This window comes from Xenopus tropicalis, chromosome 9 (assembly GCF_000004195.4).
Source record: "Xenopus tropicalis strain Nigerian chromosome 9, UCB_Xtro_10.0, whole genome shotgun sequence".
NCBI lineage: Eukaryota > Metazoa > Chordata > Amphibia > Anura > Pipidae > Xenopus > Xenopus tropicalis.
This window is the reverse complement of record NC_030685.2, coordinates 12,368,959-12,396,643: the sequence shown is the minus strand read 5'-3', so window position 1 is coordinate 12,396,643 and position 27,685 is coordinate 12,368,959. Positions and strand designations below refer to the sequence as shown.

The window sequence follows — 27,685 nt, the reverse complement described above, 5'->3', positions numbered from 1 at the left end:
CCTGTTTGTAATCCGTTATGTTCAATTGGGCAAAACATTGAAGGCTGACATGTGTGAGAAGTATGGAGACAGGGCCTCCTAAACTCTCATAGCCCTCAGGGTCTCTATGTACAAGAAGGCTTGTCCAACCCCATTATTTATTCAATATATGACTAAACAAATTGGATTAGGGGTATTGTTAGTAACTGTTGGTGACCCACCAGGCTGCAATCAACCCACTCCAACCCCAGCTACCTTAGTAGCTCCCTGATATCTTTCAGACAGTAAAAGAGACAGGTAGGATACAATGGGATTTCTGTATTTCATTGAGTAACAGGGTGAAACTCAGGGTTGGAAAGGTCAGAAGATGATAGGCCGGGGTAGTTAAAGGGGAAGTGGTTATATTTTTCACAATAATGGAAGGGGAGGAAGGGTCAAACGCAAGGAATCTTTTAGTTGATGAAACGGAGAGACTTTACATTTACATGTGGGGTAATTTGGTTGACCGTCTTTGGCGTTTGAGATAGGATATAAGTCATATGCCCTTGGTGTCCATAGCTTGCAGTGCCATGGGTTGAACTGTTTTTGGGACTCTCAGCATGACTCAACAGAGGGGAGTCATTTTTAGCATATTCCATATTTTGCAACATCTTTCTTATTGGGGAAGTGTGGAACAATACAGTCATGAAATGATATGACAGAAATCCCCCTAAATGTCAAGGAAGCCATTGTCTTACATTATAGAAGTTCTTCTTGTTCATATATCTACTGGCAGAAGTAGAATTTGGGGCACTAAAGTATAGTTTTCTTGTTATGTGTACAGTTCAGATTCAGAAGGTGGTCTACAGCACATATAGGCCTCTGTGGTTTCCACCATGGTAGAGTTTTTTTAGGGGCTTCTACAGATCGCTCTTTACTAGACTTGGAGACGCTGTTTGAAGGCATCTAGTAAGGGTAGTTCAGCTAAAAGTGACCATTCTTAGACAATATTCAATTATTTATGGTAGTTTTAGAATCATTACTTGGATTTTAGAATGGAAGATGAAGAGCAGAGGGCCTGAACAGAGCTGTAGCCTCGGACTCTGGTGTTGACCCGTAGAATCAACATTTCCATTGTCAGGCTGAAAAGGGGCAACATTGGAAGAAAAATAGTTTAAAACACATGAAATATAAAAAAAAATGAAGGCCAATTGGAAAAAGTGCCTTGGATAGGTCCATCAGCTACCACTTTCATCCAGTGGGTATCCGGTGTTTAGCTTATGTTCTGGCCGCAGTATTGGCCTCTTCTGGAATTGGATATATTCAGATGTGGTGACGGTACATAGATTTCTTGCAGATCCTGTCTGGGATTTGCCTTTTCCATTCTTGGTCTTGGATCCTTAAATCTTATTCAAGCCTTAATACACAAAATCACCAACCCTACCTGATAGTAAGGGTGGGATGAAGTGTAGAGTAGAGTAGTATTCTAAAGTTGGCCATACTGGTAATGTTCTTCATGTCTGACCAGGTTCTAAATATCTTGGCCCTACCCAAGTGTCAACATAGAACGACTGCCTAGGACCACACCCAGGATACAATGTGGTTGTTGACCATTAGAATTTTTTGCTTAGCTCAGTTAGATCTAGACAAGCCCCAGACAGTGGCAACTGTGGCCATACACAAACCAACAGGCTGCCAGCTCAGACAAGTCAAAGCTGTCAGCCAATGTACCATCTAAAGCCACTTGTGGGATAAATATCTGATAGCTGAACTACAATTTCTTGATTTCTTATTTATAACTGGAAATAAAAATTTGAAAGTAAGTTCATAAGTCCATGAGCCTCCATGATGGTCCTTTTAGGTGCTCATAGCTCTCCATGCATTGGTATGAACTTTGAGATGAGAGCTCATTCTCCTGATCCCCCTCCTTCATTGGGATTCTGTGAGTCTCCAGCAGGTCCATTCTGTCCCTCAGTTGTTCCATCAGGTGTTTCCATCATGTCTTTGTACTGACGCTTAAAGAACCCCGCCTGCAGACAGGAGGAGAAAATGATAATACAGATTTAAGTATAAGAATGACCCATAGAAATGTAACCCCCTATACAACCACTTACCTTGTACAACCCAGCGGTGATCAGAGCCAGAAGCACCAACCCCCCCACACTGCTCCCAGCAATCACAGGCAGGTAGTTGTACTCTGTGTTCACCTCCAGCACCGTCTGGATCTAAGGGAAAAAAGGATCAACAATTGGTTAAATTTTGGTAAACACCAAAAATCTGAATCCATTTTCTATGCTCTTTCAGACCATAGACTTCCAATGAAGTTGGATGTGGGTCCTGTGTGTAATCACTCAGTTGGACCAAAGTTGCAGCAACACATTGAAAGCAGGCTTGAGTTGGAAATACGGAAACAGGGCCTCCAAAACTTACATGGCCCTTGGGGTCTATATACAAGCAGGCCAACGAAAAATGAAATACAGGAACCCGATTGTAACCTACCTGTCTCTTTCCATGTCTGGCACTGAACTATCAGACAGGTACAAGGAATATGAAGGTACCTGGGACTGCAGTTACAGTTCAGCTGTTGGTAGGAAGAGAGGGGATTGACGGGCAAGCTGACCACCAACAACGTCATGTCCCTAGGTTGACTAGTCCTACTTTATTGATATAATAGGGCTTGGAAAAGTCTGTCCTGTATGTATATACAAATTCAGACATTAAAGTAAAAACTCACCAAAGTGAAGGGGTGGCCCAGGTGCTCCAGCCCCTCAGCTCAGGGGAGTGGGAAAACTGTATGGAAAGTAACCAAGAACTCAAGCCAACAAAAAATTTAATAATGTAAGGCTTTGCAAGATGATTTTTCATAATTTTTTTTCAACTTGTAATTGAATTTTTTGTTGGCTTGAGGGTTCCCAGAGTGCATTACACCTCATTCTTGGTTACTTTCCATACAGTTTGCCCACTCCCCTGAGCAAGCCCTATTATTTCAAAAAAGTAGGACTAGTCAACCTAGGGACATGAAGTTGTTGGTGGCCATCTTGCCCGTCAATCCCTTCTCTTCCTACCAACAGCTGAACTGTAACTGCAGTCTCAGGTACCTTCATATTCCCAGGTACCTTCATATATCCAGTACCTGTCTGATAGTTCAGTGCCAGACAGGGAAAGAGACAGGTAGGTTACAATCGGGTTCCTGTATTTCAGCATGTAACAGGGGTGAGCCTTGGTGCCATAAAGCTTAGAAGGTGTAGTACTAGGGCAACTATCACGGTTAATAATTCCAAACCACATTACTTCTCTAGACTGGAAAACAGCAGGTTAGAAATCAGTCTTTGCAGACTAGTAAGCTGTTTGCAGCAGGAAAAAAAAGCATTAACCCAAGTATTACTTATCCAAAGACAAAAAATGTAGCAATTAGTTAATTTTTCCATAGAAATGCATCAGATGGACACCCTGTACCTGGGTCATGATGAAAGGCTGGTTCTGTTCCAAAATGTGCTGATACTTCTCCGAATCAAACACGAGTTCTGCAGAACTCTGGAGCGACACCTTCTGCTGCGCTGTCTGAGGAGAAAGACAAAGTACATAAGTAGTAGTAAGTAGACACTCAGAAAGGGCAATTTTAAAACTGATCAACACACTGAAGGCTGGCATGAGTTGGAAATATGGAGACAGGGCCTCCAAAGCTCACATGGTCCATTATTTATATAAAACATAATGTGTTGGGGACACTTACGAGAGTGGTCCATTCTTTGGTCACTTGTCCGCTGATCATAAACTGCACTGACTCCATGATGTCCAAACTGGAGATGTTACACACATACTGGACACAAGTCATCACTTCACAATCCTGAAATAAATTGGTTGGAGCACACAGACTAGTTAGTTCAGAAGTCAAGGGGAAGGGGTGCTTGAACAAAAGTATGATTTACTAGTATATGATATGGAAAGGAGAAGCTTGGTGGTCATAGTGAAAAACACCAGATGACGGGCCATGAGTAGATGATAATCCTGAAGGACCATAATAATCCTGAAGGAAGAGCATAGTCTGGAGAGAAGTCGCAAGGAAACATCCAGGAATAGTTCCTGAGAAAGTTTAGAAGACATTAAAATGGCTAAGGTGCTTCTGGAGAACCTAGCACAACAAGTGTGAGAAGATCCAGATAGCACAAAAAGGAATTAGTCTTCGTCTTAGTAAGGCTTGGATACATTACTGAGGCTCAAAAAATATGGACAAATAAGCAGAGGACCAGCTGGACTTAGTTGGATCAGGTCCTTCCAGAGAGACAGTAAGGACCTTAGATTCTAATCTCTACATACCAGAACAGCACGGGATTTCAGGCGCTCCTCAGCATTCTCTGTTTTTGGAGCCAGCACAATGTTGGTACATTCAATGGTTCCATTGGCAAGTTCTGCCTAAAAAGAGGGAGAATTGGGATAAAAGTCAACTAATCACTATAAAATGGATTCCATTACCCTTCTATAATTATCTTCTTCTTCTAGAAAACTATGCACTCTTTAGCCACTTTTGGCCTCAAAGAGTCCCATGACAAGAATCTCTTTCTACCCAAGGCCCAAACATGTAGAATAAAATATACAGTACAGTATAGGACACATTATCCAGAATGCTTGGGACCAAGGGTATTCCGGATAAGGGGTCTTTCCGTAATTTGGATCTCCAAAAAATCTACTAAAAAATCAGTAAAACATTAATAAAACCCAATAGGGCTGTTCTGCCCCCAATAAGGGGTAATTATATCTTAGTTGGGATCAAGTACAGGTACTGTTTTATTATTACAGAGAAAAGGGAATCATTTAACCATGAAATAAACCCAATAGGGCTGTTCTGCCCCCAATAAGGGGTAATTATATCTTAGTTGGGATCAAGTACAGTTACTGTTTTATTACTATAGAGAAAAAGGAAATCAGTTTAAAAATTCTGAATTATTTGATTAAAATGGAGTCTATGGGAGAGGGGCATTCTGTCATTCGGAGCTTTCTGGATAATGGGTTTCTGGATAAGGGATCCCATACCTGTATATATCCACCTGGTATTACACACATGACTCTTTCTATACTATTGTAGCACACAGTTTGCAGGTACTTGCTTAAGCTGAATACCTGCTTTTATATAAGCCCAGACCTTTTCAGGTCTACAAATAGGGGCTTTTCCAAAGGTAGGGGGTGTAGATTACAATATACAAAGATTTCATATTAATGACCCTTTACATACCCCTGAGAACGTGATATTTGTTTTCTCCCACACAGGAATCTCCTTTAGCTTCACAGGGACCATGAAGATAACTGAAAGAGGTAGAGGCCGTTGGCCCAAGTTCAACACCTACAGGGGAGAAATTATACATTGACTGTATGGATACAGTTATAATTACCCATAATACCCATATTATTACCCCGCCACTGCACTTGTATGTATATAAATTAAAGATATATAAAGCTAGTGGGTAGGTAAGCCAACGTCTATGGATTTAACATCTTGGCTTAGATGTTACCTTCTGTATAGGTCAGGAAGTTACAATTAACTTAATCTAGGTCTTGTAACCTGTAGCAACGAATCGGATATTTGCTTTCTAACAGTAGACAAGGTAACTGCTAATTAGTTGCTATGGGCTACAAGAACAAAGGCTCATTTAGGTGATAATAGCATCCAATCAGATCTTTGCTTTCAAACTATTTCATCTCTATTCAGACCCATAACAAAACTAACAGTATTTGTATTAGCGTGAGCGTGTGCCATGTTGGGTACAAACCCTCTCACCCTGTATATGTGCTGCACATCGCGAATATCGTTTGCGGCACTGTCAGAGGAGAAGTTTGTGTATTTGGTAGATTCTTCAACACTGAAAGAACATGGAAAGTTTGTTATTTTAGCAAAAATAAATAAAAAAAAACAACAGGGATGAGGTGAGTTCATGCTGAACTGACCACACCCACCTTAGTCCAAGCCACACCTTTTTTCTCCCTTCTACAGTAAAGTGTCCTGGGCCATTACTTGCCCAAATATTATCAAATAGTTTTCAGTATTAGTAGTTAATTACTTATATCCCCAAATGTCAGTCATGGGGACTGGATCCCGATGTGCTTCAAATTAGTGATGAGCGAATCTGTCCCGTTTCTCTTCGCCATAAAGTTCGCGAAACAGCAAAAAAAAATCGTGAAACGCATTTGTCGCACAATTTTTTTTGTCACCCACCTCTTTTTTGTCACCCGCATCTATGTTTTGTCGCCTGTGGTTATAATTTTGTCGCCCGTGCTTTTTTGACGCGACAGCGACCAATTTTGACGCAACCGTGCCCAATTTGATGCGTGACAAAAAAAAATCTGCACGACAAATTTTTCCGTGGCAAATTTTCACAGAAATTTCACGAAACAATTCGCTCATCACTACTTCAAATTTCATCAACCATTTCCAATAATTTGACCACCTGTCCTCATTTCCCTCCAGCTAATGGGTCTTCGCCATATTCCTCTAGCTCATCCATCTAGGCCTTTCTCCCAATATTGTCATCTCTGCCATTTCCATTCATATCAGGGATCTATTTCTATTATCTAAAAGTTCTCCAATACTCAAAAAGCACATAACTGAACAGGAGATTGGGAGGAGAAGGGTAAAAACAGAAGGGTTTCCACTAAATAACTAATAATTATTTATTAACGAATATATAGCATTTTGTCTCTTTTTGTGGGAGCTCAAACTCCCTACATTTTTCTTTATTCTCTGCCTATGTTTTCAATCATTAAAACCCTATCAAAGATTCAGTACCTGGAGACAGTCACATAGACTCCATACAGAACTTTTAGTTGGGCTGAAGATCTCATTTGGTCATTAGGCACTCCATCGTTATCACTGTGAGAAAAGGCAAAGTTAAATCCTACTAGTAAAATATATATACTGACACTTACGTTCTATTAGAAACATGGCCTATCCATAATCTGTATCCAATCAGATATTGGTTACCTGGTGACATTGGCTGAAACCATCATAGCGCTTCCCAGATCAACGTTGGAAGGGACATGAAAACTGACTATGAAGATCACCTGAAAGAGAGACACACTGCCTGAGAGTGAAGGTATTGGATGGGTCTGTAAAGTTCTACAATGTTCTGCCATGTATCCCATTCATGAGGTAAGGTTCTGGTATGTGTTTGTGCAATGAAGATACTCATAATGCCTGGCAGCCTAATCCACTCCACCCAGGCGGCCATTAGAGGTAGGTTTCTTTACATTTAAGTAGATCAATGTGTAAAAATTGTGTGAAAGTTTGAGCTTCACTGAGTCTTTTTTGCCTTACGACCATAGCTCAACTTTGAGACTCATCGATTATGACTTAATTACCCATAAAGAACCTTCATCTGAATTCATATTTCTAACATCTAGCTTGACTGTTCCAATGTTGATTGGATTCTACTTGGCTTAACTGCTATTGTTTATTTCTCTCACCGAAGTGTTGGGTCGCAGTAGAGGGTTGTTGATGCCACAAGTCACCATCTCACCATTCAGGACTGAACATACGACAGAGGTACGCCTGTTGCTCTGCCAACAATGTAAAAAAAAAACTAAATTACCAAGTAAAACAATTAAGACAACTAGAAAATAACAGAACTCTATGAGATGACACAATGGCAAGACCACTAGGCTTCTTTAGCAAGCATGATGAATAACATAAGGGCAAAATGGCCCATTACAATCTACAAAAGGAAAAAGAAAAGAATCAGAAACAGCTCTGGAAGAAGAATAAATAAAGATTAATGAAAAGAATAGACCCCTTAGAGTCTTTTTTGCCTTATGACCATAGCTCAACTTTGAGACTCATCGATTATGACTCAATTACCCATAAAGAACCTTCAAATGACTCCATCAAACAGGCAGAGACATAAGCAGAAAAATATACTCTTTACCTGAACAACAACGACCCTTCGATAAGACAAGCCCGAGGGATGGCTGATAGCAGCGCGAGAGTAGTATGACTCCTCCCCATGATTCTGCACTGAGACTGTCACGTTGACTTCAGTAGCTACCCCCACCACTAGGTTCCTCAAACTGTAAATACATAAACAAAAGAAGCTGCCGCAACAATATATATGATGGCTAGAAGCTAAACGATAATTCTTTGTGGGGAGCAGCAGGGACTAAAGACTTAAGATAGAGTCAGGAAGAGCACAGTATTCTAAATTGGCAAACTAAGAAAGAAGATATAGTAGAAAGTAGACTTTAGGCGGGTTTAGAAAGCCATTTATAGTGCAAATGCCAATCTAAAGACCTCCAGAACTTCAACAGCTCACATTCCAGCCAAAAAACTCCAGGAGGATTCAGGTAATGAAGATGAAGCCTTTGCTTCTCACTATGGGATTACAGAGACTTCTGAATTGCCTGGCAAAAGAGAAGAATGAGTTCACTTACTCTCCAAACCCTGTGGTGATCCTCAGATCATCCTGACAAATATCGTCGCTCCCACAGTTCTTCTGAAATGAAATCTGTGGGATACAATATTTACCATTGAGTATGTATGTGGTCGGCAGCACTGGGCCTCAGATACCACTTGATGACCACTGATGATGTCTACACACTAATTCCCAAATATGTATTAGGGTTCTATTCAATTTTCCTACCCTACCAAGGTTTGAGGCTAATACCTGGTTTGAAACGTTGGTAGGTGAATCTTCACTCAAGACGGGAACGCCAGAGAGGGTGAAATTAAGAGCAACCCTGACGGGGGTCAGAGAGTCTTCAACGCATTCCTTAAAGATATAGACATATTGTTAATATGAGTGGGGCATTGATCTGTCTACTGCCTGTATAGAGGTCTATATTAAGATTACTCACAGGGAGTTTGAAGGAATGGTTCTCACACATAGTCCCCTCTCTTAGCTGTACAGTTTGACTTTTTGAGCGTCCTGTGCCATCAAAGATGGCGCGACTTGTAGAGCGTCTAGCATCCAGCAGGAGAGTGTATGTCAGCTGGGCAGAGACTTCTCCTGGCGTAAGAAAAACAGTAAACCAGGAAAGCTGACCTCTTGTTTAATTTATTACTTTGTGGGACTCTCCATGAGCCCAAAAATCTCCATTCGAACACAAAACATGCAAGATGGAGTAGTCAAACGATGAGCTACTGAATACCTAGGGAAAGTTCTCTTGCAGAAATGGGCAGGTACACGGCTAGAAATATGGTCTCTCAAGCAGAAGTCAATTAAAATCTCTGTGACCCATTCTCAACAAAAACTCAACTTGGTGAGAATCTATACCCTGGGTTAATAAGCGCAACAGTGAAGTTGCTTAGAAGCGGTTGGTCTATAACATAGACCTATCTTCATCACCTTACTCACTCCTCTTATTTGTAAATTCTTTATTCTTGGTTTATATTACCCTATCACCCCTTGGAAATATCAAACTTCCAACCCCTTTCTCTTCATTCCTATGCCGACATCTCACCATTGTCTCCGGTGCTTCTCTTCCTAGTTGTCAAACAGACTGTTATTGTTGCTGCTGCTCCTTTCTCAGTGGGATTTGGACACTCAAAGAAAGCCAAGCGGATATTACCGGGTGTGAATCTCATGGCCACAGAGACTCCAAGCACAGGTCGAGACCTGTTAAAATATGATTCTCTTACAGTACATAAAGTCACACCAGAACTCAAAGAAACACTACAGGTCAATATTGTGACTATTGAGAAGAAATCTGAAATGAAGTAATAAGTAACAATTGATGGATAAGATTCTACTTGGAGATATGGTAGAATGGTAGAGATAGGGACCTTGAATGTGAGTTCTCAGAAGATATATTAGTTTTGGTCCCACATCTCACTCTTCACTCACCTGAGTATGAGTACTCTCCCTTCACCTCCAATGGTTAAGTCAGGTAGCCCATCCTTAGTCATGTCTAGATTTCCACTCAATGATCTTCCAAAGAACATTAGACCTCTAGAGACCTGATTGCTTGTGATACGCTATGAAAGAAAAGTAGGGAATGGAAGCCATGATAAAGAGTGACACTTAAGCAGTGGAGGCTGAAGGTAAAAAATAAGGGTTTATTTATTCTTAAGAAGTTGGGTGTGGTAACAACCATTGAACATAGAAGATGCTATGCTGAGCATGTTGCTTTACCTGGAGATAGGAATCTCTAAAGCCCCCCCTCTGTCCTGGGAATATGTATACTGCTCCTCGGTTTTGGTCCTCAAATGGGGCCCCTATTGCCAGGTCATTCATTTGGTCTCCAGTCAAATCAGGTAGGATGGAAATGGTGGAACCAAAATGGCCGAGGTATTGAGTTGGGTCACCTTGCAGAGTTGTGGGGCACACAAGGGAGGCAAGTGCCAAACTCTCTACTTTCTTTAAAACCTATGGATATTCACATGGAAAAAAAATCACAATATTTTGAAACAGCTACTCATTATCCAGCATATCTTTGCATTTTATCATTATTTCTAGACAGTTTCTTTATCCTAGGCTGCTTCAATTATTTTCTGCCAATGATAAACTTAGCCAACCTTACCTTGCTGTCGATTGGACACAGATACACCCGCCCCCCAGGGGAAGCAGGGGCATAATAGGTTGGTGCACCCACCAGGAGGAGAAGCTTGGCAGGATCTGAGTTGATAGAGCCTCCACTCAACACTGAGCCAAAGTATGAACCAATCTGAAAGGCAAATTATATTTTAGGAATATAAAAAGAAAAAGACATTTGTCTTATGTCATATGTCAAAATTAAAGTTTGCCATACACGGGCCGATTCTAGCTGCCAATTAGGGTCCTTTAGACCAATTCAGCAGCTTATCTGCCCATGTATGGGCACCCCCGACGGGCCTACCTGACCTCGATTGGAGAGGTTTGATTTTCTGTCAGATCGAGGACTGCATCGTCTTGTGATGAGGTTCCTGATCCAACAGCACCTATGCCCGCTGCACTAGGGCCAAACGATTGTATTAGTCTGATATGGCCCACCTTTAGGTGGGCATATCGGGAGAAGATCTGCTTACTTGGCGACCTCGCTAAAAAAGTAAATCCCGTGTATGGCCACCTTAAGTTGCATCCACTCATTCATCTTTCTCTGGGGTGCCAATTTGTACCTTTTCCATTAGACATTCCCCATTTTTATTTTCATCTACCAATAAGCTCAAAAAGACTGCCCCTGGTTTTGCACCCTTTATTATCACATCCCCAAAGCCACCTGTATTCCACCACTGCCTATACCCCAGTTTCAATACTACTTTTGTCTCTTTTTGACACTCTTCCGTCAAGTATACTCTCAACGTGTTACCTGCTCTCCCACAATAGCAAATTTTTGGTTCCAGTTGGAGGAGCTCTTCATATAGATATGGACACTTCCGGTGTGTTGGTATCTTGGGGCACCAACAGCGATCACATTCTTTGTCAAGGGCTGCATTGCGTACCCTAGAGATAAGAGTCATGTAAGACACAGCAGAGAGACTCAATATACACTTCATTTACTTACTTACTTAACCATGCTTTGAGCTAAGGAGGGAGATGATGTTGATGATGTTGAACCCCAAAATATAGGTAATATCTTTGCATTAACAATGAGGCTTGGATCCAAAACTGTTACCATCTCCATGTTGTTGAAGTACAGGTCCCAGCCTTCCTTCCTAACTTGGTGTTGCTAAATGAGGTTATATATCAGCAACTACTAGAGGGCCACAGATTGTGTATGCCACATGGAAATACAATATATTCTACAAAAACTCATATCCACCCACTGGCAGATGTCTCTTGCACTAACCTAAGTAGGCTGCTTTCATGTCTCCTTTCTCCTGAGTTCCATTTATCCAGATACTTTCCTTCCCATTCTTGAAAATGGAAACACCACCAGACCAGTCATATGCCCCAACCATTCCTAGCATTGAGCCATCCTGGCAAGAAACATTAAGGGTAAAGAGGCTATCTGCTGTCACCATATAGGTCTTTAGCAGGAGTGCAAGGAGGAAGGGCTCATAAAGATAATTTTAATAACTTACAGATGTTATAAAGGAGCTGAACCCATCCTGAGACATCTCCAGCTGGAAGGCACTACCGGTCTGTACCTGTGTACCTGGAACAGAGGAACATGGAACTTGTCAGCAGAACATAGAAGAGGTACATCAGTCCTTTTTAAGAGAATGGATGAGTTTTGGGCAGCAGAATTGTGCTTAGTACAGTTGAATACTTTGGCTGGCATAGTTTGGTGGTATATCTTTGTACAGGCTATGAGCAAAAAGATGTTTCTTTGGAAAAACCTTTGAGGCTATTTTGACCAAGCAGATGACCTATGCCTTAAGCCAAAGAAAGGAAATAATTATATTTGGGAAAATGGAACAAGACTGCATAGAGACATGTTTAAACAAATACAGTGACCATATTTTATATGGACTCCCTACCCATCAGCTAAAGGCATGAGGGGTAAGGCCCAAGGGAAGAATTTGTATGGATTAGATTCCAGTTTGGGTAGGAGATTCATGACTTTAGGACATTGGTTCACAAACTGTTGAGCTGAAGACCACAAACTAAAGGCTACTTACTGTAGAGTGAAATATGGTAAAAGTACATATATGCTTCGTTTGATACTCCTATAAACCCATCTAGAAGGTCTATTAGAGTGAGATTTGGGGGCAAACACTCTTTGGCTGCCCTATATTCTTGGAACTATGACTATGTAAAATTATTTTGGGTCTCAAAGAAGATGCATTGTCCCTAAAAAGTCTGGAACCCTTTACATGTTCCTAAGCAAGAGCTTACTGTTCCTAATGAGTATTTCAACACTAGATAGCTATGTGTTTTTCATTCAGCTTTGTGGCACCTTCGATAGCAAATATCTTGTCCTGCAGTTGCTTCTGGAACTGACTGAGGGCAGAGAAGTCACTGACTTGGAACACATGGTCAGCAGTCGGTTTGGATGCAATGCTGCTCAGCTCTTCCAGCGCATTAGATGTGGTAAAAGCATTTCCAACCTGCAGTGATTCAGAAGACATTGTATGAGGTGTGTGGACCATTATCAGAGACTATTAGGATCGGTATGGCCAAGGCCATTTGTATTATAGCTTCAATACAATTATGTCCAATCGGTTTCTTTTTTAAAAATAATTTTTTTGGTTTGCAGATTTCCTTGGGTAAAATTTTACTTTCCTATACTGACTTTACCCCAATAGCAAAGCGCAGGACCCCTTGGCGTTCAGCTTCTGCAATGGGACCATCATATTCAATGTTATCATTTTTCCGTCCATCTGTTATCACAATGAGTATCTTTTGGGATCCAGGCCGAGAGCCACTTTCAGGAGTAAAGAGTTCTTCCCTGTGGAATATAAAAATTGCTTAAGTCCTTGTTGCTAATGATAATATTCTGCACACAATTCCTAAATGAGGAGTCGGAGATATGTGGGTGTGATTAAAAATAATATCTTCTACAGAGAACACAGGAATGGGGAAGGAGTGGGAAGAAAGAACAGGGGGACATGTTATGGTTAATGGTAAATTTAGTTAGGAATAGACTTCAAAAGGTTGTACCAATTATTGGTATTATTGGATTATACCATATATCTAAGTAGGACCTTTCTGGCATGCACAGAACACTGACCTCAACACATGTGGGACAAATTGGAACATGTATGTGAGCCAGGCCTGATCCATCACATCAGTGCCAACCTCTTATATATGAATGGGGGTAAATTCCACCACCAGTGTTCCAACATCTAGTGGGAAACATTCCCACTATCAGCATGGAGACAACCAAATTCCTATGGTTTTGGAATTTTGGAATAGTTTTACTTGGTTTCTAAGCAGTGGCATAGTTGGATGTTCTTAGGCCCCACAGCAAATTTAATTTAGGGCCTCAAAACATTGGTAAGTTGACCCATTTTACCAAGATATATTAAAATTACTCTACTGTCCCCCCTACACTCCTGAGCCCCCCCCCCTTGCAACTTTCAAATGTCTGCCATATTTACTGGCCCCCACAAAGACCACGTGGAATCATGGAAGCTATTGCTACTGTGCTTCCCACTAAACATATGTCATCATAATGAGCTTCTTTATAGACCATGAACAACACTTACAGCACTTTCTTGATGGCAGTGGCAGTAAATGTTTGCCCTCTCTGTTGTCTGACGTTGTTTGTCAGTGTGGTCTTATCTCTGGTTTCCGAAAAGTCGGTGAAATCAAAATGTGTCTCAAAGATAGTGGAGTACTGCATGAGAGCAAACTGGGGAGAGAGCCAATAGGATTGTAAGGTTGTGCAAAAAAAATAAAGAGGTGGTAATAGCAATTAATAGAACTGAAAAACTTTGAAAATAGAGGTCATGGTTGAACCATACAATGCTTTCAGCCCAAGTTGACCACGTCCATCTAGATCTGTGCCTCTGAAGATGCCCCCAGTAGCCCCCATCTTCTTTTCTGCTGATTCCCAAGACATGCTCCGGGCTGCTGTCATTTACCATTGGCCTAGGGGTTGACTCAAAATATGCAGAATGTTTATAATAAGAAGCTTCTTTGTGGTTGATGATGTTTGACAACCCCTAAGCATCTTAACAGAAGCCCAGTAGAGCAGGGGTATCGCAAAAGTATAAAGGGGCATAAAGGGTATACAGGATGGGGCCAAAAATGGCACAGATTTTGTTCCTGATAGGATGATGTCTGTGGGCACTGCATGGATAGATCACCATTATTTCCATCCGCTGGCCAGTTGTTCCAACTGGTTTGACAGTTGGGGAAAAACACATTCAGAAGAAGAAGAGGGAAGTCTGGAGAAAATTCCAGAAGAAGAGGAAAGTCTTCTGATGTTGCTTTTAAAAGGAGAAGGAAAGGTAAAAACTAAGTAAGCTTTATCAGAAAGGTCTATGTAAATACAGCCATAAGCACTCACAGAGTCCTCTATCAAAAGAAACACAGGATTTATTGTCTCCTTTTTTGGGAACATGTTCTTCGGTATCAGACTTCCTCTCCTTTAGGGCTCCTTCAGGTTTGGGGCTTGAGTCTGCTCAGTTCTTTCCTCTCTCCCCCTCCCTTCTCCTGCTCCCCCTCCTATAAGAATGCATAAGGACTCACTCCTCCTCCCCTAGGAATATGTGATCTGAACTATAACGGGTATAACTGCAGCAGGAAGCTACCAAGACCAAGCTAAAATGGCAGCTGCTATCAGAGGGAGCTTCTAGGGCTCTTTAATCAGGTATGGTAAAGCTTTCTGCAGAATAAATATAGTGTTCTAGGTGGCATCGCCGCAGTTTCGCGAATGTTTGCAGCAAAGCCAAATGGGACAGATTTGCTCTTCACTAGTCATTTTATTTGCAGTGTAAAAGTGCTAATATCTTGAAAAATGGGGAGAAATAAAATGTGTTATATTTACATACTGTATGCACGTGCAAACACACTTACCAGTGCATCAGATTCATTAAACTGGGCAATTACTCTGGATACAAATGTCAGCATTATTCTGAACTCCCATGTTTTAATGCTCCCGGAGCCATCAACGAGGAAGACGATGTCAAGGCTGCGCACATTGCACTCTATAGATACAGGGAAGATGGGAAGATACTGAGGTCAGGTATGGAGAGAAAACAAGGTAATACAGTGTGGAATTGTGTATGATCATTTCTTATTAGGTCGAGGGCCACCAAGACTACCATAGAATCCACTACAAAATGTGACCTTTCTGGTCACTCTGGAATTGGGTGGCAGTAGAGCTCACTGTGCCTGTGTAGATAACTGTGTGTAAAGGGCAAATAAATAACCTGGCAGAGAGGGAGGTAAGGTTTCCTGCACTTGCATCTCAGTGTTCAGCTGGTAACAATGTCCATTCACGTAGACATTTTGTCCACAGGTTCTCTTTAGGGTCGGGCCACATGCCTGAAAGGTTCAAAATGAAAAAAAAACTTCCATAAATTGTTGCACAGTGAGGAGGGCAGTGCAATCAGTGGATTTCCCATGGTGCCAAGAATACATACCAACAGCTGGGAATTCTTTTCATCAACTGCCAAAGAGAGTCCTAGCGATGTGTTAAAATCCTCAGGAGAGCCTGAAATACAGGGAATCAATACAGTCAAGATTAGTGATGAGTGAAATGTTTTGGCAGGCATGGATTCGCGTCTAAAAATTGTCGCCCGCGTAAAAAGAATAGCCGCGCGACAAAAGAATAGCCGTGGGCGACAAAAGAATAGCCGCAGGCGACAAAAGAATAGCTGCGTGACAAAAGAATAGCCGCGGGCCACAAAAGAATAGCCGCAGGCGACAAAAGAATAGCTGCGGGCGACAAAAGAATAGTCACGGGCGACAAAAGAATAGCTGCGCGACAAAAGAATAGCCGCGGGCGACAAAAGAATAGCCGCGGGTGACAAAAGAATAACCTCGGGCGACAAAAGAATAGCCTTGGGTGATAAAAGAATAGCTGCGCGACAAAAGAATAGCTTTGCGACAAAACAATAGCCTCGCAACAAAACAATAGCGACAGACGACAAAAGAATAGCCGTGGGTGACAAAATAGCCGCGGTCAACAATTTTTTTGATGCTCAACATTTTCGTCGTTTCGCGAATTTTTCGCCCTTTCACAAATTTTTTGAAAGATTTGCGCATTTTTCAGCGAAATGGGACAGATTCGCTCATCACTAGTCAAGATAATCATGATATAGATCCTTACAAGTGTCTTTGTGCACTTCTGGTCTACTTAAGGTGACCTACTTAAGGTGACCATGATACATCAAATATGTATCTAGTAAGTAGAAGTCATAACCACCAAGCAATAACATTAGGTGGATGCTCTGTATGAACTCCTGCTAATTCTTTGGTAACAACAGACCACCAGTTGGATCTGAACTCTACTAAACCACCGTCTATACATACATTCTCCTGCATCCCTTCTCCCCATATTTTCTCTCTTTCCATTCTGACCCTTTCTAGCACTCATTGTAGAGCTTAAACACTTGAAGTGTATATAGAAACAAGAAATATGGGCTGAACAATACCATTAATGCTGATTGGCTGGCATGCTGTAGTGGCAGGGTTGCAGCGATATAACACTCCAGTTTTATTGGTTCCATCTTGGTGAAGTGGAGCACTTACGATAACCCTGGAATGAAAAGATGAACTATAAAGGCAAAGTTATTGGTTGAAAGTGAAGACATGGGAGATGGAAGACACAGTTGTGTCTATATGTACCTAGATAGGCTATAGAACATTACTACAATGTATTTGCAAATAGAAGGCATGTAATGAGCCTTGCTCCATTAGGGAAGGGCAGTCTAAAAGTGTATTCACTCACCCCTGATTCAGCTGAACAACCTGGTACCCAAAGCTATTGGCAGTATTCTGGAAGATTATGGGATTATCAGTGTCCACAAAGAAGCCACCAACGGTGGACAGTTCTGTAAGAAATCAGACCAACGTTAGGTTATTGGAAAAAAGTGGGGTTACCATCTTTTCAGTAATTTGCGTAGCTAATAGCGTAGTTTGTACCAGCGAATAGCCTTGGGTGCCCCTAGATATAATAAAATCAGTCAATGCAATCCTTACCCAAGAGCAGTGCTGTCCAACTTCTACGGTGCCGAGGGCCGGAATTTCTCTAGCATACATAGTGGAGGGCCGCTAATGGAAGCCAGTTTTGACCACTCCCCTTTTTGAAACCACACCCCCTTCAAACCACACCTATTTTATCACAATGGTGGTAGCACAGCAAAATCCCAAATGCTTGGTGCTTACTGTGGGGATATCAACCATCATTCATATGTGAAAGAATTATGTCATATTAAGATATACCCTTAAATTCTATATGCCTCCTCCTCCCCTGTGGATAGCAGAGCAACCCCCAGTACATAATTACACACCTTAGGGACCATTTAATGGCTATTTCCAACTGCTAACAAACTCCCACAACAAACCCCTGCCAGGTTCACCTCCCACAAGCAGCATAGGGCAAGCAGAGTATGGCACACACAGGCAGCACTCTGCCTGTCCTATGCTGTCTGTGTGTGCCATACTCTGCCTGCTCTACCCTGCCTGTGTGTGCCATACTCTGCCTTCCCTTTGCTGCCTCTGTGTGCCATACTCTGCTTGCCCTACCCTTCCTGTGTGTGCCATACCCTTCCTGACCTATGCTGCCTGTGTGTGCCATACTCTACCTGCCCTATGCTGGCTGTATGTGCCATACTCTGCCTACAGTACCTATGTCTGAGGTGTGAAGAAGTGAACAATGGGGGTGATTACAGCCTGAGCCTGAGGTGGGAACACTGCAGGGGTTGAACAATGCAGGTATTAAAAGGTGTGAAAAACACAAGGATTACATATTTAAACAATACAGGGGGATTACAGCCTGAATCTGAGGTGAGAACCATGCAGGCAGTGGCGTAGCGAGGGGGGTGCCGAGGGGGCCATGGCCCCGGGCGGCGTATCAGAAGGGGCGGCGGCGGCTCCTTCTCTCTTACAGGCAACAGGCCCTTTTATAAGGTTGCGCCCGTGCGTATGACGTCACACGTCAGCGACGAGGCGCAACCTTATAGAAGCGCCTGTTGCCTGTAAGAGAGAAGGAGCCGCCGCTGATGGTCTGTTGGGGGTATGTACTATGGGGGAAATTGGGGGCACTGTGTGGGGGCTACTGTCTATGGGGAAATTGGGGCACTTTCCATGGGGGGGGCCAGGTCTTTGTGGGGTATTGTGTATGGGGGCACTTTCTATTGGGGGCACTGTGTATGGGGAAATTGGGGCTCTGTGTATGAGGGCACTTTCTATTGGGGGGCAAGGTCTTTGGGGGGTATTGTCTATGGGGACACTGTGTATGGGGCAATTGGGGCACTGTGTATGGGGGCACTTCCTATTGGGGGCACTTTGTATGGGGAAATTGGGGGCACTGTGTATGGGGGCACTTTCTATTGGGGGAACTGTGTATGGGGCAATTGGGGCACTGTGTATGGGGGCACTTTCTGTGGGGGGGGGCAAGGTCTTTGGGGGGTACTGTCTATGGGGGAACTGTGTATGGGGAAATTGGGGCACTGTGTATGGGGGCACTTCCTATTGGGGGCACTGTCTAAGGGCAATTGGGGGCACTGTGTGGAGGGGGCTGTCTATGGGGACACTGTGTATGGGGCAATTGGAGGCACTGTCTATGGGCAAATTGGGGCACTTTCTATGGGCAATTGGAGGCAATGTGTGTGGGGGGCACTGTGTATGGGGCAATTGGGGGCACTGTGTATGGGGGTACTGTCTATGGGGCAGTTGTATGGGGGGACCGTGGCCAGAATAGCATTAGGGGGGCCTGGCCAGCATAGTGTTAGGGGGCACTGTGGTAGGGTGACCCTAATACTTTTTATGTCTGTGTGTCCTGTACTGATGGGAGGGGCCCCGTGATTTCTGATGGCGGCCCTGCCACCATGGGCAGCCACAGACACACAGCTGAATCCACTTTTGACAATTATGACATGCGCACCGCATTTCAAATTCAATCAAAAAAAAAAAAAAAAATTTAATGCTGCTTTTTTTATTTTGTCTATTTTTTTTAAGAATAACTAAATAGAGGGGCGGCAAATTTCCGGTCGGCCCCAGGCGACGAAAGCCCACGCTACGCCACTGCATGCAGGGGGCCAGTTAATCTCAGTACTGATACCATTTAATGCTTACTCAAAGGTAAGCCATCAAAGCAGCCAGACAGGTGGGGGGCCACACAGAGGGGGGTCGCGGGCCGCCAGTTGGACAGCACTGCCCAAGAGGAAGGACTAGACTGGTAAAGTAGTGATGAATGAAAGGTTATACACTTGGCAACAAAATAACATGAAGGCTAATTATACACTAAATGGGATTGTGGTGGGGAACATATTAATTGAGAATATTTTGGATAACAGTGTTAGTCAGTAGGGTGCATTCCAAATGCCCCACCCAAAGTGCAAACACGTTGCAATCTGGTGCTCCATGTAGAGAGCAACAACCCTGTAGGTGCAAGTGCTGTTCAATAAGAGTTAAGGGGGGCACTCTCGCACCCCTTAGTGCTCTTGCACTTGCACCCCCAGGTTTGTAAATGACGTTTCACTACTCATCCGAGCAGCTTCTTCAGTCCAACTCTGATGGTTATGAGCTGGGAAAAGTGCAGAGACTGCAACTAAACTGGTAAAGGGGATGGATTAAACCATTGGGGAAGTTGTGGTTGTTTTTTTTCTGGTGAAGAGAAGCTTGCACTGGGGCCTGATTACTCACGGCAAATACATTATAAACAAGTAATGGGGAACTTTGTTTCACAGAGAAATAAGGGACAAGAGGCCACACCTTTATTTTCTGATTAACTTAATCCAAACCGTGAGAAACCAAACGGTTCTACATCATGAGGTAGGTGAGGGTTGATGGCGGATTCCCTTCATGAAAGGCTTAGATGTCTATACATATAGGACCCTTTATCAAGAATGCTTGGGACCTGGTGTTTTCTGGATAAGGGGTCTTTCCTTAATTTGGATCTCCTATCTCAAATCTACTAAAAAAATTATGTAAACAGTAATTAAACCCAATAGGAATGTTTTGCCCCCAATAAGGGGTAATTATATCTTAGTTGGGATCAAGTACAGGTACTGTTTTATTATTACAGAGAAAAGGGAATCATTTAACCATTAAATAAACCCAATAGGGCTGTTCTGCCCCAATAAGGGGTAATTATATCTTAGTTGGGATCAAATACAGGTACTGTTTTATTATTACAGAGAAAAGGGAATCATTTAACCATTAAATAAACCCAATAGGGCTGTTCTGCCCCAATAAGGGGTAATTATATCTTAGTTGGGATCAAGTACAGGTACTGTTTTATTATTACAGAGAAAAGGGAATCATTTAACCATGAAATAAACCCAATAGGGCTGTTCTGCCCCCAATAAGGGGTAATTATATCTTAGTTGGGATCAAGTACAGTCTGAACCCCAACATAAGTTCCTAACCTCACTAATGCTCTTTTGGCTAACTCCCACCAACTATATTTTAAAACTGTTAATAGGAACGGTGAAACAGAATTTTATCAGGAGCCAATTAACCAGTAATCATTGTCCTTATTCTTGACCCTCAGACCAACAAATAGACTATGCACTGGGACTCTTTGAAAACAACATATGTAATATGAATCTATTATTCAATTGGTCACGTTACATAATGATTAGGTGACTCTATGGGCCAATGGGTTGCTAAACTGGTCAACGGAGACCAAACTACTAATTTCTGTATTAAGTCTATCTTGGCAAAGTTGGCAACTGATGGGCATGTGTGTGGGGCCAAAATGATGGCCATCCTAATCAATAATAACTTACAATTAGCTAATATATTGGGCACAGAGCCCATAATGGAACTGTATGCTGAATATACTAATGACGGCAGTAAGCTAAAGGCCATACATGTGGCATACAGCCCTGTAAGGGAGTTTATGGTGGTCAGTCAGTCAGTACTACAGTAATATATTTCAGGCTGATCCAGGGAAGGCTGGGCAATTTACATTCTTTCGTTTTAAGCTTTCATTTCCTTCTGGAAATTGCTAAATAAGTTACATCATGTTTAGTGCAACTGCACCGACAGTTTCAATTGCAAAACTGGCAACACAAAGCTCTGTATTGAAGTGCATAAAACATAAATCTCTCACTACTATACCTGCTGCTATACAGAGCCACAGTCCCTTCCCAGAGGCTATTATCCCCCCACTGCTACTATAGGCACCATCTCTCCCTACTATACCTGCTATCCCACAGCCCCAGTCCCTTCCCAGAGGCTATTATCCCCCCACTGCTACTATAGGCACCATCTCTCCCTACTATACCTGCTATCCCACAGCCCCAGTCCCTTCCCAGAGGCTATTATCCCCCCACTGCTACTATAGGCACCATCTCTCCCTACTATACCTGCTATCCCACAGCCCCAGTCCCTTCCCAGAGGCTATTATCCCCCCACTGCTACTATAGGCACCATCTCTCCCTACTATACCTGCTATCCCACAGCCCCAGTCCCTTCCCAGAGGCTATTATCCCCCCCACTGCTACTATAGGCACCATCTCTCCCTACTATACCTGCTATCCCACAGCCCCAGTCCCTTCCCAGAGGCTATTATCCCCCCACTGCTACTATAGGCACCATCTCTCCCTACTATACCTGCTATCCCACAGCCCCAGTCCCTTCCCAGAGGCTATTATCCCCCCACTGCTACTATAGGCACCATCTCTCCCTACTATACCTGCTATCCCACAGCCCCAGTCCCTTCCCAGAGGCTATTATCCCCCCACTGTTACTATAGGCACCATCTCTCCCTACTATACCTGCTATCTCACAGCCCCAGTCCCTTCCCAGAGGCTATTATCCCCCACTGCTACTATAGGCACCATCTCTCCCTACTATACCTGCTATCCCACAGCCACAGTCCCTTCCCAGAGGCTATTATCCCCCCACTGCTACTATAGGCACCATCTCTCCCTACTATACCTGCTATCCCACAGCCCCAGTCCCTTCCCAGAGGCTATTATCCCCCCACTGCTACTATAGGCACCATCTCTCCCTACTATACCTGCTATCTCACAGCCCCAGTCCCTTCCCAGAGGCTATTATCCCCCACTGCTACTATAGGCACCATCTCTCCCTACTATACCTGCTATCCCACAGCCCCAGTCCCTTCCCAGAGGCTATTATCCCCCCACTGCTACTATAGGCACCATCTCTCCCTACTATACCTGCTATCCCACAGCCCCAGTCCCTTCCCAGAGGCTATTATCCCCCACTGCTACTATAGGCACCATCTCTCCCTACTATACCTGCTATCCCACAGCCCCAGTCCCTTCCCAGAGGCTATTATCCCCCCACTGCTGCTATAGGCACCACCTCTCCCTACTATACCTGCTATCCCACAGCCCCAGTCCCTTCCCAGAGGCTATTATCCCCCCACTGCTACTATAGGCACCATCTCTCCCTACTATACCTGCTATCCCACAGCCCCAGTCCCTTCCCAGAGGCTATTATCCCCCACTGCTACTATAGGCACCATCTCTCCCTACTATACCTGCTATCCCACAGCTGCAGTCCCTTCCCAGAGGCTATTATCCCCCCCACTGCTACTATAGGCACCATCTCTCCCTACTATACCTGCTATCCCACAGCCCCAGTCCCTTCCCAGAGGCTATTATCCCCCACTGCTACTATAGGCACCATCTCTCCCTACTATACCTGCTATCCCACAGCCCCAGTCCCTTCCCAGAGGCTATTATCCCCCACTGCTACTATAGGCACCATCTCTCCCTACTATACCTGCTATCCCACAGCCCCAGTCCCTTCCCAGAGGCTATTATCCCCCCACTGCTACTATAGGCACCATCTCTCCCTACTATACCTGCTATCCCACAGCCCCAGTCCCTTCCCAGAGGCTATTATCCCCCCACTGCTACTATAGGCACCATCTCTCCCTACTATACCTGCTATCCCACAGCCCCAGTCCCTTCCCAGAGGCTATTATCCCCCCACTGCTACTATAGGCACCATCTCTCCCTACTATACCTGCTATCCCACAGCCCCAGTCCCTTCCCAGAGGTTATTATCCCCCCACTGCTACTATAGGCACCATCTCTCCCTACTATACCTGCTATCCCACAGCATATACATTAGTTTGCTTGGCACTAGTCAGTAGAGTCTATTGGCAGATCCAGGCTGGTGGTATCTTGAAGTCCTCCATGCAATTCCTCAGAGCAGGTTGAGCAGACATATAGATGACTAAAATGCGCCAGTCCATTTGCCAACCAATAAGCAGTTAGCGTTGAAATGTCTACTGGAAAATTTGATTGGATGCCACTGACAACTGCACCAGTACAAAAGTGTAAAAGCTTTGTTTGCTGCTAATACCGTATCTATGCTCTATAAATAGGCGCTTTCAGCCCAGAGTTTGAGACATTTATCGCTCCAGTGGCCACAGCTGTATTTGTGGTGACTCTAAACCACATCACTGTCCCTCCTATCTCATGGGGTTCTGCTGGGATGTTATTTTTAGCACTTAACCCTTTCTTTTACTTGCCACATTCTCCCTAACCAAAAACTCTTACTCACACCGCATTTAAACTGTACCCATAATGCATTACAGATGCAATCAAGACCTCTGGCCACACCCTTATTATGTCACATATGGTTTATTATTACAGAGAAAAGGGAATCATTTAACCATGAAATAAACCCAATAGGGCTGTTCTGCCCCCAATAAGGGGTAATTATATCTTAGTTGGGATCAAGTACAGGTACTGTTTTATTATTACAGAGAAAAGGGAATCATTTAACCATTAAATAAACCCAATAGGGCTGTTCTGCCCCCAATAAGGGGTAATTATATCTTAGTTGGGATCAAGTACAGGTACTGTTTTATTATTACAGAGAAAAGGGAATCATTTAACCATGAAATAAACCCAATAGGGCTGTTCTGCCCCCAATAAGGGGTAATTATATCTTAGTTGGGATCAAGTACAGGTACTGTTTTATTATTACAGAGAAAAGGGAATCATTTAACCATGAAATAAACCCAATAGGGCTGTTCTGCCCCAATAAGGGGTAATTATATCTTAGTTGGGATCAAGTACAGGTACTGTTTTATTATTACAGAGAAAAGGGAATCAGTTTTAAAATTTTTGAATTATTTTATTAAAATTGAGTCTATGAGAGACAGGCTTTCAGTAATTCAGAGCTTTCTGGATAATGGATCCCATGTACCTGTACTAAGTGCAGCCCCGGAGATCACACGATTCACAGTGCACACAAACAAGCCAAGGCACACATACATGCTTGGCCCCATCAGCCAATGAATGGACAGAGTTCTGCCTTTTGCTCCCACACTACTTCCTGTTACAGTTAGAGCTGCATCACTTCCTGTCAGCTGATCTCTGAGGGAGCACACAGCCCATCACAAAATGGCGGCTCAAGGTAAAGGATGTAAAAGGGCAATATTTACTGATATATATATTCTAGTTTGGTGAGACTTTTCAATAGGCCACTTAATATAAAAGAAACTACCTACTGTTGCTTAACTATTCACCCGGGGGGTATAGTTTTCCTTTAAGTCACGGTTCTTAACGCCTCTGTAATCTCTAATGTGACTTCTTCTCCATTTCACTTTTGAAACACTTTTATATTGCTTCACTTTCCTCTGACTCAGAATGACATGGCAGGGTGGCATATTCCTACACGTCTGTGCTACAGAGTCTCCCATTTGTCTGTAGTTTGTCCATGTCCTTGTCCCTTAGACTGGAAGCCCTTGTGGGCAAAGCTCTCTGTCTCTCTTCCTTGAGCATTAATTGGAGTTCTCCTTACTGCCCCCCAAAAAATGGAGAGGGAACCAGATCCGGAAGGACCCATTTCTTGAGCCCCCTAACCACACCCATTGCCCTAACATGCCCAGCCTTAACCTTTCCTAGCCCGGTCAAGATTAAAATCTAAAGGTCCCCATACATGGGCCGATAGTAGCTGCCGATATCGGTCCCTTGGACTGGCTCGGCAGCTAATTGGCCCGTGTATGGGCACTACCGACGGGCCTTCCTGACTGATATCTGGCCACAAATCGGCCAGATCTCGATCGAGCATGTTAGAAAATCTAGTTGGATCAGTGACTGCATCGGCTCGTTGTTCCCTGGACCGACTTTTCCTATACCTACCGTTATAATTCGATCGTTTGGCCCCAGGGCCAAATGATCGAATTACCCTGGATTCTCCCGATATCGCCCACCCGTAGGTGGGGGATATCGGGAGAAGATCCGTTCGCTTGGCGACATGGTGTATGGGGACATTTAATCAATATCTGTAACTTCCATTTTCTATAACAGTTGGGGGAAAGGGTGTACCCAATGCAGGAAGCTTCTTTTTGGAGGTCCCCACTTTTGTTAATCATCAGCCACCCTCAAAAAGTGTTGGTGAGCAACACAAGCTTGAAAAAAGTTCTTTGGAGATGCTAAACAAGGACTGTGATTGGCTATTGGTAGCCCCATGTGGCCTGCAGGAGGCTCTGCTTGGAGTAAAACTGTGACTCTGGGCTTCCAAAACTTGTCTCCAGGCCAGAAATGCAAAAATGGCACCTACTTTGAAGCCCCCGGGAGCAACATCAATGGGGTTGGTGAGCAACATGTTGCCCCACCATGGCCATTGTTTGGGGATCTCCGGCTTAATTAATCCTAGGGTTGCTGATCCGGCAGGAATTCAAGAAGATTCAACCACTAACAGTAGACAACATTAGAAGATGCATCTGGTGCACAGTCCATTTCAAAGGCAAAGAGGGTGTGGTTGTGTACCCCAGTTTGGGTCAACCTTCTATGTAAAAAACCTATAGGGAGATCTTAACCAATAGATGGAGGGTGTGTTGTGTACCCCAGTTTGGGTCAACCTTCTATGAAAAAATCTATAGGGACATTTTAACCAACAGATGGAGGTGTATTGTGTGTACCAGATTCAAACCCATGGTTATTCGGTCATACATTTTCTGGTAATAACAAATGAAATGAGCAACAAGTTGCCCCACCGGGCCACTGGTTGGGGATCACCGGCTTAAGGAATTAACCCTAGGGTTGCTGACCCAGCAGCAATTCAAGAAGATTCAACCACTAACAGTAGGCAGCATTAGAAGATGCAACGGGTGCACAGTTTATTTCAAAGGCAAAGAGGGTGTGGTTGTGTACCCCAGTTTGGGTTAACCTTCTATGTAAAAAACCTATAGGGAGATCTTAACCAATAGATGGAGGGTGTGTTGTGTACCCCAGTTTGGGTCAACCTTCTATGAAAAAACCTATAGGGACATTTTAACCAACAGATGGAGGGTGTGTTGTGTACCCCAGTTTGGGTCAACCTTCTATGAAAAAAACCTATAGGAACATCTTAACCAACAGATGGAGGGTGTGTTGTGTACCTCAGTTGGGGTCAACCTTCTATGAAAAAACCTATAGGGAGATCTTAACCAACAGATGGAGGTGTATTGTGTGTACCATATTCCAACCCATGGTTATTCGGTCATACATTTTCTGGTAATAACAAATGAAATGAGCAACATGTTGCCCCCTGGGCCATTGGTTGGGGATCACCGGCTTAAGGAATTAACCCTAGGGTTGCTGACCCAGCAGCAATTCAAAAAGATTCAACCACTAACAGTAGACAACATTCGAAGATGCATCTGGTGCACAGTCCATTTCAAAGGCAAAGAGGGTGTGGTTGTGTACCCCAGTTTGGGTCAACCTTCTATGTAAAAAACCTATAGGGAGATCTTAACCAACAGATGGAGGGTGTGGTTGTGTACCCCAGTTTGGGTCAACCTTCTATGAAAAAATCATATGTGGACATATTAATCAACAGATGGAGGTGTGTTGTATGTACCAGATGCCAACCCATGGTTATTCGGTCATACATTTTCTGGTAATAACAAATGAAATGGTGCCTCCATTGTATAAACACTATAAATCCTATTGCATAACGGGAGGGTGGGGAGCACTTACCCAAGATGAGAAGCAGCCCGAGTACAGATGGAGCCATGAGAATCAGCCGGTGCCCGGGGAGCACTGTCGCTGGACAATATATTCCTAAATGACTGCAGACGTTGATTATCTGAGTGTCACTTTAATACAATCCTTGTGGATGTCGCAACTTCTGGGCTTGTCAGTGGTGCCTTTATATTCCGCAAACCCACAAACCTCCCTCCTTTCCTTCCCCTCTGTAGCACCGGGGCCACATCTCACTGACACTTTTATACATAACATATTTCTCCAGTTACACTATTTATAGAGTTCATATTTCCTTTC

General features: G+C 43.4%; 1 protein-coding gene across 1 annotated transcript; it reads right to left on the bottom strand.

Annotated features, from left to right (window-relative positions):
• Nucleotides 1-277: 277 nt before the first annotated feature.
• Nucleotides 278-27,504, bottom strand: LOC101731775 (integrin alpha-D). Its single transcript, XM_004918150.4, has 30 exons — nt 27,383-27,504; nt 17,206-17,308; nt 16,910-17,013; nt 15,896-15,966; nt 15,683-15,797; nt 15,327-15,457; nt 14,012-14,157; nt 13,101-13,251; nt 12,760-12,910; nt 11,942-12,015; nt 11,707-11,836; nt 11,227-11,360; nt 10,462-10,605; nt 10,074-10,307; nt 9,786-9,916; nt 9,403-9,557; nt 8,797-8,948; nt 8,607-8,711; nt 8,374-8,447; nt 7,872-8,013; nt 7,414-7,506; nt 6,932-7,011; nt 6,737-6,820; nt 5,732-5,813; nt 5,189-5,296; nt 4,276-4,371; nt 3,692-3,805; nt 3,415-3,519; nt 2,073-2,183; nt 278-1,988 (listed from the first exon to the last, which is right to left on the bottom strand). Exons 1-30 carry the CDS (start codon nt 27,417-27,419, stop codon nt 1,866-1,868), a joined length of 3,480 nt encoding a protein of 1,159 aa, XP_004918207.2. The 5' UTR covers nt 27,420-27,504; the 3' UTR covers nt 278-1,865.
• Nucleotides 27,505-27,685: the final 181 nt, after the last annotated feature.

What these genes read in the sequence shown, in the direction of transcription:
- LOC101731775 (XM_004918150.4), bottom strand. Translation starts at nt 27,419, where the DNA reads ATGGCTCCATCTGTACTCGGGCTGCTTCTCATCTTGG. An exon ending in CTTACCTCCCTCTCTGCCAG is followed by an intron (nt 15,458 to 15,682) that starts GTTATTTATTTG and finishes CTGTATCTATAG; the next exon opens with AGTGCAATGTGCGCAGCCTT. An exon ending in ATGTGCAGCACATATACAGG is followed by an intron (nt 5,297 to 5,731) that starts GTGAGAGGGTTT and finishes TCTCCCCTGTAG; the next exon opens with GTGTTGAACTTGGGCCAACG.